At 39.6% G+C, this 14,799-nt stretch overlaps 1 protein-coding gene across 1 annotated transcript; it reads left to right on the top strand.

Moving 5' to 3' along the window:
• Positions 1-215: 215 nt before the first annotated feature.
• TMEM9B (TMEM9 domain family member B) lies at positions 216-14,465 on the top strand. Its single transcript, XM_042906471.1, has 5 exons — positions 216-423; positions 2,537-2,628; positions 6,840-6,948; positions 8,824-8,958; positions 13,283-14,465. Exons 1-5 carry the CDS (start codon positions 319-321, stop codon positions 13,436-13,438), a joined length of 597 nt encoding a protein of 198 aa, XP_042762405.1. The 5' UTR covers positions 216-318; the 3' UTR covers positions 13,439-14,465.
• Positions 14,466-14,799: the final 334 nt, after the last annotated feature.

Here is a 14,799-nt window from a genome sequence, read left to right as displayed (position 1 = left end):
ACTGCATCCGAGAAAGGCAGCTTCGCGCCTCAAAGTTCTGCCAGGCCAAGGCTGCGCCCCCGAAGGCTCCCCTTTCATTTTCGCGGTCCGAGTGTACGCGGGACAGGCGTCGGCACGGCGCAGCCTCTGGACCCTTAGCACCGGGAACCGCTTCCGGGGCGGAAGCATTTTGTAGCTGACCCGGCGCGGCCGTGACGCCAAAGCCCAGACGGAAGTGCGGGCGGAGGAGCCGGAGCCGGAGCCCGAGACTGATCCCCAGCCGGGAGCAGGTCTCGGGGGGCGGGCTCCGGGCTGTGGGAACTGCTGGGCCTGGCAGCGATGGCGACTCTGTGGGGAGGCTTTCTACGGCTTGGCTCCTTGCTCAGCCTTTCCTGCCTGGCGCTCTCAGTGCTGCTGCTGGTGCAGCTGTCAGACGCCGCCAAGGTGAGTCTGCCCAGCCTGCGCTCCAGACTGGAGCTCCTCCCCTGCCCCTGGCCTTGCGGAAACTGAGTCTGTCAACCTGCTCCCCACCCCACTCCTCTCCCAGCCCTGCCAGCCCGACCCCTGGCTTCACAGCCCTAGCAAACCCCCCACCCAACACCCTACTGCCTGATAGCACTCTCGCCCTCTGGTCCTGACAGTCTGACAGTCACTGCCCCCACTCCCACCCCTAGCCCCGACACTACTCTCCTCTTTCCCGCCTGATACCCCGCCTGCGGCCCCAGCTCCACCCAGCCCTGACAGTGCGCACAGCCTGGAGAGGCAACTCCTCTAGCTCCTAGACACTTCCCTTCCCAGCCCCTACAGCTCCCACCTGAAACTTTACAGCCTTTCCAACTCTAAGAGCCTTTAACTTTCCACCCTTAATTAAGCTCCAGACAGTCTACCGCCGCCCTCTACCTGCCTCACAGGCAGCCCTCTTCCTCGCCCTCCCTCTCCATTCCCTAAGCCAAAGTGATAGGAAGCCCCCATGTCACGGAAATCTTCCCTCTTAGGAACTGACTCGTTTCAACTCATCCCTGAACGATTCCCTCCCCAGTGTAAGAACTTGCCTTTCCTGGCAGCCTTCCTTCCCAATAGGACCTACACAGAGTCTCTCTCACCAGCCTAGTAACCTAACCTAAGTCTCTCTAGGATCTCTTGGCCCCTTGTTTGCCTTCTCTTTCCCTGATAATTTAGGGGAGAAGGGAGGATCCAAACTGCAGGAGAGGTGAAGTTGTGGCCTTCTCCCCTGCTCCAGTTCTTGGTCCTTCTAGCCTCCTCATGCTGCTCTTTAATCCCCTTCCTGCCCCCACCCTGCAGACGTGCTCTGGCCCCATACACACTTGTGTTTTCTCCTTGATGAGCTAGCTCCTTCTTGGAGAAAACAGAAGGAATTCACATTAATGTCATGGGGAAACAATGACATTTGCATTTTTTAAAAACAGGAGCTTTAATCTATAATGTCTTTAAATATAGGGGCTGGAAAGACGGGTTACATGCAGACATATCAGGGGGTTTTTAACTGGGAGTTCTTTTTGAAATCTTCCTTACCTCCCACCAGAAACAGGGACAGCAGCTTCTCCTGACTTTCAGAACACTGCTGGCATCCTCTGCATATCTCCTGTGTCACTTTAAGTATTATAATCATGTATTTGTTTGTCAGTCTCCATTACTAGGGTGTGTCCTAATAACTGGCAGGAATCTGAATCTACTTCCTTGAGCACAAGTTCTGGTACTGAACAGATGCTCACTAAGTGGTTGCTGAATGAATGAATGCATTGTCAACAGTTCTGCCACACATAGCATCACATATATAGCAACACTGGGCCTTGTCCTCTGGGGACTAATGAGCCGCTGCCTTCTCAGATAAATTCCCTTTTGCTAATGAAGCTTCTCCTACTCCCTGTACTCCTATATTTAGTCACCTCTTTCTCCACCTCTTGCAACTTGCTTATCAGTAGTTATACTCTCTGTCTACCAGAATTGGAAGCAAAGTTTCCTGGGAAGGGTAGACCAAACTGATCTCAGCTAGACTCAGCTACTTCCCTTGTGTACTTCCTTTCTAAATTGTAGCTGAGTGCCTCTAAAACTTCATACCTTGTATAGAGCTCTGGTACAACCCCTTTTATCCATATCAATGCCATTTTACCAGAGGGTGGAAGAATGGTGGATAAAAGAATTGTGACTTGTTTTATAAGTAACATTTAGTTGGATTCTTCCCCATCCTTTTGTAATTGGATTCTTATTTGCAGGCACAGCTGTCTGCTGTGTCTTTTTACTAGCAGGCAGAGGGTGATAACATTAGCACAGTTTGACTGTCGTATGACCTGTAAATTGTAAGTAATAAACCACAGATCATGTACAGGTATTATTTCAAAATAATTTTATGTAATATATAAAGATTCATTAGCATTACCAAAAAGAACCTGACTTCTTAAAAGTTTTATTTCTCAGAATTAATGGTTTTAGAATATTTGACAGGGGATGCTTAGTAAAATGTATATGGTACAGTTTTTTTAAAAATATCGATGCTAACATGTCAACAAGCTATACTAAGTTTCCATTTTGGTTACAGAACTTCGAGGATGTCCGATGTAAATGTATCTGTCCTCCCTATAAAGATAATTCTGGGCATATTTATAATAAGAACATATCCCAAAAAGATTGGTAAGTATTCTAGATTACTGAATTACCTATCAAATTTCTTTCTATGGGTGTCATTGTTAGCCCAGACTGTTTATCCAATGTATTGTTTCCTTTTTAGGTACTGCTGATCTTTGAACAACGTAGGGCTTAGGTGTGCCGACCCTGGTACAGTCAAAAATATCCCCCAAAACTTAACTACTGATAGCCTACTGTTGACCAGAAGGCTCACCAGTAACATAGTTAATTAACACGTACTTTGTATGTTATATGTATTTTGTGCTTTACGCTTACAATAAAGTAAGCTATAAAAAGAAAATATTAAGACAGTCATAAGAAAAAGAAAATACATTTACTGTGTCTACTGAAAGAAATTTGTGTACAGTGGACCCATGCAGTTCAAACCCTTGTTGTTCAAGGGTCACCTGTATTTCTTTTTAATTGTAAGTGTCAAATTCCACTTCCATTTGAAAAAGTGAGAGTAAGACTCTGCGTGCTTGATGTAAACTTAAAGGAATATGGCCAAAACACAAAACCCCAAGTAGGGAGCATTTTATAAGGGATGGAGTTGAGTTTGTGGCACCTACCTGCCCATAGCTACCTTCTGGCTATCTTAGTCCTCCCTCTTGGTTTTCAGTGGAAGGTAAGAAAGCCTCATTTATCTGGGTTATAATTTTCACACCTTGTAGGTTTTGATGATATATTGCCAACTACATAGGAGACTATGTTTAGAAGTGTCAAAAGGCTCAGGACGGAATGGGAAGGAGCCGTGTATAGCATAGTTTCCCAGTCGGTATGCCATGGTTTAAGGTGTGTCAAGAACTCCCTCAGCCCTTGGAGTAATCAAGCAGGCCTATGATGACAGCGATCTTGCCTCACTGGTCACCAGTATCCCCCTCTATTTATGGACCTGACAAATGATAAGTTTTCCACATATGGCATAAAATGATTGGGAAGCAGTTGTTTTGTAGCAGGATGGATGGGCTCCTTCTCATGAAATTGTGATATTTTATGGTTTGTAACCATGGTGGGATATTGCTGGGATAGGCTTACAAGAAAAATAGCTCTTTATGCTAGGAACTTTTCACACATACCTGATTTCACAACTAAATATACAGCAAAATTTTTGAAAGCAAAAATTAAGTTCATTTGGTTACAATATTCCAAATTGATTTTGAAAAAGAAAAGGTAGCCTTTGAGCATGTGTATTTTTTCTGATACTGTTGTCTGTTCTTCCCATGATACGCATTTAGGTTCAGTCTGATATTTGATAAGTGTGTTCTTGAAAATTGCTTGTGAACTTCCATGCTCCACTTTAAATTGTCTCATATTAGGGGGGCGCCTGGGTGGCTCAGTCGGTTAAGCATCTGACTCTAGGTATTGGCGTAGGTCATGATGTCATGGTTTGTGAGTTTGAGCCTCATGTTGGGCTCTATGCTGACAGTGGAGATCCTGCTTGGGATTCTCCTACCTCTCTCTCTCTCTCTCTCTCTCTCTCTCTCTCTCTCTCTCTGCCCCTCTCCTACTCATGGCCTTTCACATGCTATCTCTCAAAAGTAAATAAATAAATGTCTCATATTACAAAGTGATTTAGCTATATTCTTATAGATTTGTATACCATCAAGTTACTTTTATGATATAAGAAAGCTCAAATAAATTACGTTATTCCTATAAATTTTCCAAATACATTAAACACATTTAGGTTAATCTATTATTATTAATAGAATATGATTCCTGTTATTGGAGGGGCAAGTAAACTCACTGTTCAAGTGTTTAGCACTAATCTTTTCACTGACTTCATAATTCCAGGTTCAGACAGAACCATATGCCATTCATCTTTGGGTATTGGTCAAAATAGGGGGCTTTGAAAATAAACAACTGAGAACAAAGCTTGTTTCTGATTTTTCTTCCCTCTCTCCCTTGCTTCCTTCCTGCAGCTCAGCCTTTTACTGAGGATATGTTCTCAGTTATTAACTGGCTTTAAAAGGGTAGGCAGGTTATGATTAACCAAGATGTTATGGCTTTACAAAGCCTACAATAACTATTTGGTCCTAGGTATAGTTTTACCTTGTGGCTTCCATTTCATCCATTGTTGGCATTAATTCTTTATTGACTTACACTGTCTAACTTAAGAAAAGTTTGAGTTCTCTGGTTTGTGTTTGGGATATGATGTAAGTCCTCCTTTTGGCACTAGGGGGAGGTGTTGCCTCGTTCCCAGAGTGGTTGAGTTCTTTACCTGGGTTCTGTGTTTATAATGACCAGCCACCCAGAACCAACCTTCCTGCTTCCTTTCCCACCCCGCACAACTTTTGCACAATGCTCAATATCTCCTTGTTATTAAACTACATCAGTACTTAAAAAGAAACACTCAATACTCAACATTTAGATTCTCAAGTAATTCCTGGGTATTGTTATGAAGGCTTCCGAAGCTGAAATAGGAAACTAGGAGATAAGTCTTATTTTCCTAAGGTTTAGAGAAATACAGGGGAGCTGACCTAGGTGGTAGGAGCCCTGGGTTCTATGAAAGTGTTGGGCTAGGATTCTGAGATAGATTCCCCTGAATGGGATTTGGCTTCCTCTGCCCATTTTATGCCTGCACCCAGCTGGATACATTCCTGTTCTTATATATGTTTGGAACAGATAACACAAATTTGTATGATGTGAGTTGTGGTACCTTACCATACTACCAGTTGAGGCTTCTTTTTCATTAGTACCTTTGTTAAAATTAAATAACCTGTTAGGGATAACTGATGGAATTTTTATCATTTATGCCATTTTGGGTTTTCTCTCTTATGCCATGGCTTAAGAGAATGGGACACATAAAAAAGTACAGCAAAGGAAAAGCTGTAGCCTAGAGAATTGTGTGCCCCCAAGAAAGATGGGTGGGGTGAGACAGGATGCTATTGTAGAGTTCTTTAGGCAGTCAGAAGTGCCTAAAGAAGAGATGACAAAAGAAAATTGCCCAGCAGCTGGCAGGACAGGAAACTTTTGCCTACTTTTTAAAAAAAAGTTTTTTAATGTTTATTTATTTTTGAGAGCGAGAGAGCACAAGCGGGGGAGGGGCAGAGAGAGAGGGAGACCTAGAATCTGAAGCAGGCTCCAGGCTCTGAGCTGTCATCAGAGAGCACGACGTGGGGCTTGAACTCACAAGCCACCATGACCTGAGTGGAAGTCGGATACTTAATCAGTTGAGCCACCCAGGTGCCCCTTGCTTACTTTTGCTGAAGGTGAACAGAGTAGTAGGCTCTTAATAGCTGGGAAGAGTAATAATATAAGTATTTCCTAGAATTCACAGATTTCTGGGAAAAGATTTTTTTGATAGAATTTCTTTTTTCATAAGTGGCCTGGAAAATGGGGGGAAAATAAAGAATATCCAACAACAAAAATATTCAGCCTTTTATTATTTTTTATATACTTCTTCTGGGTAATCAGTTTGCACTTTTAAATATTTTTGTTGTCCTAAGCCTATTTTCCCATGCTTTTTCAATAGACCTTTGCTCATTAAGAAAAGTAATTGTTTTTTACTGTGCCTTTGAGTGTTCAGAGTTTCAGAATTTACCAACTGTTAAGTGTGATTAGCCATTCAGATACCACACTGTGGCAGTTAAGACTAAATTCATTCATAAAAGAGATATCTCATATTTGAACAATGCCCCAAGATACTTTAAATCATTTAAAGCAGTTTTTCTTGGTAACTGTACAAGTCTAAATATAACTTGATATGCTAAGTAATTTTCAATGCCTTTTGGGATTTTTAACTGTTAACAGCAGCACTTTTTTTTTAACTTCTTTTTTTAATGTTTATTTATTTTTGAGAGAGAGAGAGAGACAAAGCATGAGCGGGGGAGGGGCAGAGAGAGAGGGAGACAAGAATCTGAAGCAGGCTCCAGGCTCCGAGCTGTCAGCACAGAGCCCGATGCGGGGCTCAAACCCACAGACCACGAGATCATGACCTGAGCCAAAGTCGGATGCTCAACTGAGCCACCCAGGCGCTCCAACAAGCAGCACTTTTGAAAATAGCTACTTGATATATGTCTTTATGATTCTTAGACTGTTAAATCTCACTAAATTGCTAATATTGAGAAAGCAAATGATTTCACTTCCCTTATTAGTTGTTCCTTAAATTCTGTAATTGGGTAAGGTCAGTGATTATTCTGGATTTCAGGAAAGTTTTGATCAGTACAAGTAGAACATCCAGGTAGCCTGATGCAGTATTTTTATCTTTGTTTTTTCAGCGATTGCCTTCATGTTGTGGATCCCATGCCTGTGCGCGGGCCTGATGTAGAAGCATACTGTCTACGCTGTGAATGCAAGTACGAGGAAAGAAGCTCTGTTACGATCAAGGTAAAAAAAAAAAAAAAAAAAAAATTCATCTTTTTTGCTTCTGAAATAGTTCTTCATGGTATCTAGACAAGTAAGAAAATTTTGGACATCTGGATTCTATTTTAGTCACCCAAGTACTGTTCTTCTCTCCCCTCCTCACCACCCGCGAACACTTTTCCTTCCTCACCCTCAATATCAACCCCAGAGAACAGTGGGCCTGTTCTCTGCCTACCTCACTGAGATACTTTGTGGGTTTATTAGGACACGTTACATAGGTGTGATATGAAATGGCACAAAAATGCCCTACATGTATATCCCAAAACATATCCTGGCTTTTTTGTGGGCCATGTTTGCCAGAAGCTAGTAAAAGCACAGCATGACTAGGCCCTCTTCTTCCTGCCTTCTCAACCCTTAGGGAAAAAATTGTATAAATAGGCTACTTTGTTCTAGAAATAACACTTCTGGATTCTAAGATTTCCTTTCTTTATTTCTTATAGGAAATAGAATATAGATCACTCTCCTCACCATTTGGACCTCTAATGAATTAAATTACTTTATTATGGTGGTTAACAGTTCTCCTCCCCAATTTTTTACATGGAACTTCCTATTCATTTTCCCTGAGAAAAGACTTTATGAAGAATCTGGGGTGGTCAGTGTAACAATTACAAAGATTTCTGTGGGAGAGTTTCTGTTCCAGCAGGATGCTACCCGGTAGAGAAATCCTCACTGTACATTTTTATTTTTCAACTAAATTTTTGATGTGTAATTACATGAGTGACCCTGAAAGTCACTCACTGTAAGTGTATAATTGAATAAATTTTGGGAAATTTAAAACAATTAAAAAAAATTTTTAGATTTAGTGTTACAACATTCCCATCACCCCAAAAAGATCCCTCATGCCTATTTACAGTTAATCTTATTCCCACACCTTAGCCCTTGACAATCACTATTCTGCTTTTTGTCTCTACAGATCTGGATATTTCATATGAATAGAGTCATACAATATGTGGTCTTCTGTGGCTGGTTTCTTTCACTTAGTATGTTTTTAAGGTTTATCCATGTTCTAGCACGTTATCAGTATTTAATTCCTTTTTATTACTGAATAGCATTTTAGTATATGAATATACCACACTTTCATTATCCATTCATTAGTTGATAGACATTTGAGTTATTTCCACATTTTGATTATTATGAATAATGCTGTCATAAATATCTGTGCACATGTCTTTGTGTGAATATATGTTTTCCTCTCAGGTAGATTCCTTAGAGAGATAAGTTTATTTTAACTTTTAAGAGACTGCTGGAATGTTTTCCAAAGTGGTTGTACCATTTTACATTCCCACCAGCAATGTATGAGGGTTCATGTTTTCCACATTCTTGCTAACATTTGGCACTGTCTATCTTTAATTATAGCTATTCCAGAGGCTGTACTTTTTGACAGCATACAAATTAAGATCTCAGGGAAATCACTGACCTGAAGTGTATTTTTGTATATCTAAATTGATCTAAAAGAGTATTCTGTTGAAATTCATCTGAATTACATTTTTTGTAAGGGTTCCTTTAAGTTGTCTTAACACAGTGCTGCTGAATCTAGGATACCATCTTCAGGTGAAAAAAGCAAACTGTGTGCTAGCAGCTTTGACAGATGATTATCAGTAGGTGAAGACGGAGTTTTGAAAACTTGCAAAAAGATCTCAAAGACAACATGCTTACTTTCCTCGTTCTATTTAAATAATACTTTGGTGAAGAGTTGAGTTTGTTTATGTTGGAATCTGGTTTGTATAAGAATCCTATATGCTTTGCTGAAAAATCAGTCTTCACTGTGGTGTCATTATTACACAAAATTCTGATTTCTTGGCTTGAATAGAGATGTAACTTATTTTCAATTTCCTTCAGGTTACCATTATAATTTATCTCTCCATTTTGGGCCTTCTACTTCTGTACATGGTATATCTTACCCTTGTTGAGCCCATACTGAAGAGACGCCTGTTTGGACACTCACAATTGATACAGAGCGATGATGATGTTGGGGTAAGTACTTGGTTTGCCCTAGCTGTGATGGCCAGTCTCTGTCCTCATCTGATACAAAGAGCAAGTGAAAAATGGTCGCATATAGATGTTCATGTGTTGGAGCAGATGCTCAAATAGAGAAGCTAAGGACTGGTCTGATTGTAGTATATGTCTCTTCATGAGGAAATTGCTCTGTAAAGCCATCAATATGGTAGTTTAAACTTGGTGAGTGTGCTGCGCAAGGCTTTGCCCTTTAGTATCAAGGGCACAATCGTCATTGCCTTTCCCTGTTTACACTGAGAAAAGCTTCTGAGATAGATTTCTCCCCAAGCTCCTGCCTGAATACCTTTCCTGTCAGCATGACCAAATATATTAGAAGGCAGAGGCTTTAGTGAAGGGAAGCATGAAGACAATGTTTTTTTCTTAATGAGGTGCAGCTTGATAACCTGCTGATGTTTTATATTTCTTTTTCCCTCCTTCTAAAAAAAAATCTCTGATCTTTGAAGGAAAATAAAACTATCATTCTCAATTCTCTTCCTGTCTTCAAAACACATTTATATTTGTACATATACTTGGTATAATGTGTGTAAATTAGTTTGTGGTCTCCTTTTTATGTTAACATTACTTCATTCACAAATGTCTAGTAATGAACATACTCCACAGACTTGTTATTTATTCAGTATAACTGAGAGAATTATATTGTTTTGTTATTATCCTGTTTGGGCCTCTTTCCAAATTTTCTACTATTTCATTCTTCTATATGTACATATTCTCAGAAATTACTTTTATTTTGGATTACTCTATTGGCCTATGTTCCTTAAAATGGGTAAAATTCAACAGTTTCAAGAGCCAATCCCAAAAGCTTAAGCCAGCGTGAGCCCATGCCAACCATAGTCAGAAGTCCTTTTACTCTGGAATGGCTTGTGGACTTGTTGCTAAAAGATGGGAAGAGGATATCCTGACTAGATGGCTTGAGTTATAACTACAAACAGAGCCTACTTTTCAATGAATACATTGTTATCATATGAATATCAATTATGAATACTTAACTGATTTGGGCAAGATTTCATTTATGTTTTGTCAAGAACTTTCATAGAAACACCTCTGCCTCTTTTTTCCTTGCTTCCTTATTAATTCAACCAATACATAATGAGTAACTTTTCTGTATCAGGTCCTCTGCTAGGGACTAGGAATAAAGAGATGAATGAAACAGAGACAGACACATAAAAGAAATGACTAATTACAGTACGTTTCCACCTTTTATTTTTAAACATGTAACAAACGCCTATTTATTTTGTAAGAATTCAAGGCAGGGAGTGATAGGCTGGGAGAAAGGTCAAGACTGGAGATCTGATGTGGTCAAAAACTAGGCATACGGGGCTAACGGGACAAGAGAGCTAGAAGCACAGGAGGTTGTATACCAGAAGCATTAGAGTCTCAAATACTGTTCCCATGTTACTTTTCATTCACATATGACAGATTTTCTCCACCTCAACAGTATTGACATTTTGGGTTGGATAATTCTTTGTTGTGGGGTATTCTCCCGTCCATTGTAAGGTACTTAGCCGCGTCCTTGACCTCTGCCCCCTAGATGCCAGTAGCACCCTTTATCCCAATCATGATAATCAGAAATGTCCACGGATATTGGCAAATGTTCCTGGGGGGCAAAACACTCCCAGTTGGGAACTAACATGAAAATGTTGTGTATTAAAGGCCACATAAACCATTTCATAATAGGCACCCAGATAGAAAGTCTGACTTAAAACTATATTCTTTGCAGTATAAAATATCTGGCTGCTGATTTTAGAAATAATGTAACACACATAGAACATACAAGAAGTGGATGCACAAATGCGTAGAAGAAAACATGTAGGAAAGTCGTGTGATTGGTAGGGTAATGTGCTTAATAACCATTTTGTTCACCAGTGATTGATTCTGTGCATATGTTAACTGAAAACATGTTCTCTGAGATGTCTGGCTGACTCTTGGATATCTATTGACTTGATTCTGGGCAGAGAGAGAGGTTTTCTAACCTCCACCTGTGAATTTATGGTAACAACTCTGTACAAAAAGAAGTTAAATTTAAATTCCTACAATTGTTGCTTATCTATCATGAGGGTTCTTTACTATTTATGTGCTTTTAAAAATGCCTTATTAAATTCTGTTAAATTCTTTTATTTTTTCCATTTTTGTTCACTGTAGAGCGTTTTAAATCAAGTGAGAATTAGTACAAATAGTTAAGAAGCTCACTGCAAGTAGTCACAATATTTATCGTATCATGTATCCATGACACATCATTGCTGTTATCAAAGCATTGCATTAAAACATGTTTTGTATTTATTGTAATTTTATCAGGTGTAAAAAGAACAAACATATAAAAGGGGTAAATCTCTATTTGCATTCTCCCTACATCCATGACCATGAGCAGCTAGTTCAATCTTGTTCTGATAGGTGGAGAACAGACCAGAAGGATTAACTGGTTTGTTTAGTCCTTTAAATTTGTCCCTCAGGAAGGTTTTTCTCCCCCTACCTTGAAGGGTAGATAACAGGACTATGAAATTGAGAGCTGCTCTGCTGATAAAGTACATCCCAGTCTTCCCAGTCTTGTTTATGTCAAAACAAACCAATGGTAATACTATTTTATATACAACTTCATTGAAGCACCATATTCCCATAGAGTCATTTTAATCTACTTGGACAAAATCAGTGTGTAGAGATGATGTAACACCAAGTCAAGGTTAGGTGAGGTAAGCCTTGTGTTTGCTTGTTAGATGACCTTGGGTCAGTGTACTTCAAGTAATCAAACAACTTCAGCCTTCCTCTTTCCTGACCTTTTTTCTTAAATCTTTGAAACATTTTGAACTTTATGGAATATGTTTTTATTATTTTAATTTGTAAGGTTAAAAATTTTTTAAAGGGGCAGGGGGCTTGCCGTTTGCCTTTGTTGTAACAAGCTGGTACCTAAAGTAAGTGAAAAGTTGAGGCGGTTTTGGCAGCGAAGGCAGGGAAAAAGATTCCTTACAGAAAACTCTTTGATGTCTTTGAAATGTAGACATTGTGTAAGTGTCTTTCTATAAAAAGAAGACCAGGTGTTATAGCTCCACATAGTGAAAGTTGTATATATAGTTAATGTGGTTATGGATAGCTTTCTATAGACGTGCTGACTCCCGCCCTGGATATATAATGGAGCTTTTGCAAACGTGCACAGCAAAACAATATTTCTTTCTTTGAGGCAAGGTTTAATGAGAGAGGTACAACTTGTGACTTGGATCCTATGTTGGAACATTTAGAAGCTTTGCTAACACAGGGTTCAGGAAGAAGATCAAGGAAAAGGCAAACAAAAGCAATGAACTAGTATTGAATGCTTTTTGTCATTTAGGCAGCTGTGTTTATATCAAATCCATAGATAGATTAGCATAGTGGTTTCCTGTGTAATGACTACAAACATCAGTGGCATTGGTTTACTTTCACCAGGATAGCTTGGTTTTCTACACAGGTACCTGAGTAACCCTTCAGTAGCTTCTTTCTGAAAGCAGCAACTAACATGGAAGCCCCTGAGTGCCCAGTAGTGAAAGATTCAAGTACTTATCAAATAAAAAGGCTGAAGTAATAATTCCTACTGTCCTTGGTAATAGATGGTAATTGTAGCACTTGAGCTATGTCTCTTTGCCTTACAGACTCGGGGAGGGGGAATGAAAAGGATTTTGGAAACCAGTCCATTTAGTGTATGTGTTAAAGATGCAGGGAAATATTAAAACCAGCCAAGATAAGATCCTGTCAACTCCTCTCCCAAGGATGAATGTGGCCCCAAGCTGGCAAGTTAACAATTCTAATGTAATGGGAGTCAGGAAAATTAAATGACAAGTCTTTCCTCTGCAAGATTAGCTATATAGTATTGAATAAAACAGGGAGAAGTCCTGCTTTTCATATCTGTAACAGGTAGCTATTAATGTGGAAATGGATTTTCTTTCCCCTACTTGTCAGGGAAAGCTTGTCTTTAACATAAATGACCACTGTCTGTCTTGGTCCCTGCTTCTTCTGGGAAATGTCTTTGGAAATGGTGACCCAAGGAAACATTTCACAAATACCTCCTCATCACTCATACTACTTGAACCACCTATTACTGTAGTTGAGTTCATCCTACTTCTGGCACTTGGGTGCCTAGGAGTGCTTGGTCAAAGAGATGGTCTGTTGTTTGTAAAGTCCAGTTGCTCCTATCTCTGTGGCTGGATAATGGCAGTTTTGTGTGTGTGTGTGTGTGTGTGTGTGTGTGTGTGTGTGTGTGTGTGTGTGTGTTTCACACTATCATGCCATCTCTGATGTTCTCCATTCCTGGACTTTTCAGGATCACCAGCCTTTTGCAAATGCCCACGATGTGCTAGCCCGCTCCCGTAGTCGAGCCAATGTGCTGAATAAGGTAGAGTATGCCCAGCAGCGCTGGAAGCTTCAAGTTCAAGAGCAGCGAAAATCCGTCTTTGACCGTCATGTTGTCCTCAGCTAATTGGAAATCATACTGCAGGTGATTAGAAAGAAATAAGGCAGACAACTGAAAAAAAAAATTGACTGAGTATTCCTGGGTTTTGTTTTAATACCCTGTTGATTTCACCAACTCTTGCTGGGAAAGTCAGCATTGGAAACAAAAATGTGCTTGGTATTTTATTTTCTTGTTAAGGTATTAATACAGACATTTTTAAAAGCACACACCTCAAAGTCAACCAATAAACCTTTTTCCTATTTGTGACTTTTACTAATAAAAAATAAGTCTGCCTGTAAATTATCTTGAAGTCCTTTACCTGGAACAAACACTGTCTTTTTCACCACACAGTTTTAACTTGGTTTTCAAGATAATTTTCAGGTGTTGTTTTGTTTTGTTCTGTTTTGTTTTTCTGGCAGGGGCGGGGAGGGATGTGTGGGAAATGGTTAGCTTAACTTTTCTCAAGTCACTTTACTAAACACACTTTTGTAAATAGACTTAACATTCTATTTTCAAGTTTCATTTATATTTTGCAGTGTAGCCAGCCTCATCAAAGCCCTGAATTACCCATTTGAATTTTGCACTGACTATATTATCTAGGTATCTGGTTCGCCTGTGGCTGCACTTTATGGTAAAGTGGATCTGAAATACCTGGTGGCTCTTCATAAAATGCAGATTTTCCTCATGTACTGTGATGTCCGATGCAATGCATCCTAGGACAAACTAGCAATTTGCTAGTTTACTCTAATGACTAAACATAGTCTGGTGTGTGTGGTCTTTCTCATCTTCTTCTAGTATCTTTAAGGATGAATCGTAAGAACTTGGACACTTGCAATAAAGGAATTTTCTTTTACCCCAAGCCTCTCTGGATTGGTGACATACACACCTTTGTCAACATTTCCGGTCAGGTGGAGAGGCAGCTGTTTGAGCTCTAGTGTGTTCTGAGGTTCTGGGGGCCTCCTTCTGAAACGTGTAACAGTTATTGGATAACTGGCTTTTTTCTTTGGACGTCCTCTTTGGAATGTAACAATAAAAATAATTTTTGAAACACTTACCAGTATATCTATGTCTCCTAACTTTTCTCTCCTCCTTCATTTGCTGCATAATACATTCAAAGATACAAAGACATTTGGTATCATGTTATGAGACTACTGTTTTATGACAGTTTAATTATAAAATATTGGTACTAAATTGTGTGTGTGTGGAGAAAAAGGGAGAAAGAGAAAATGTATGGGTACTTTGATGTGGCCCTGAAAGTATACAAATATTATTTTGACAAATTGAGAGATTAAAATTCATGAAAAAAAACACATGAAGGAGTGCTTGTTCTAAGAAATTCTTGGCAAAATGATAATTAAATTACATTAAATTAATAAGGCCAAGGTTTT

This window comes from Panthera leo, chromosome D1, assembly GCF_018350215.1.
Source record: "Panthera leo isolate Ple1 chromosome D1, P.leo_Ple1_pat1.1, whole genome shotgun sequence".
Classification (NCBI taxonomy): Eukaryota; Metazoa; Chordata; class Mammalia; order Carnivora; family Felidae; genus Panthera; species Panthera leo.
The sequence above is the reverse complement of the archived record's forward strand: the minus strand, read 5'-3'. Positions and strand labels throughout refer to the sequence as shown.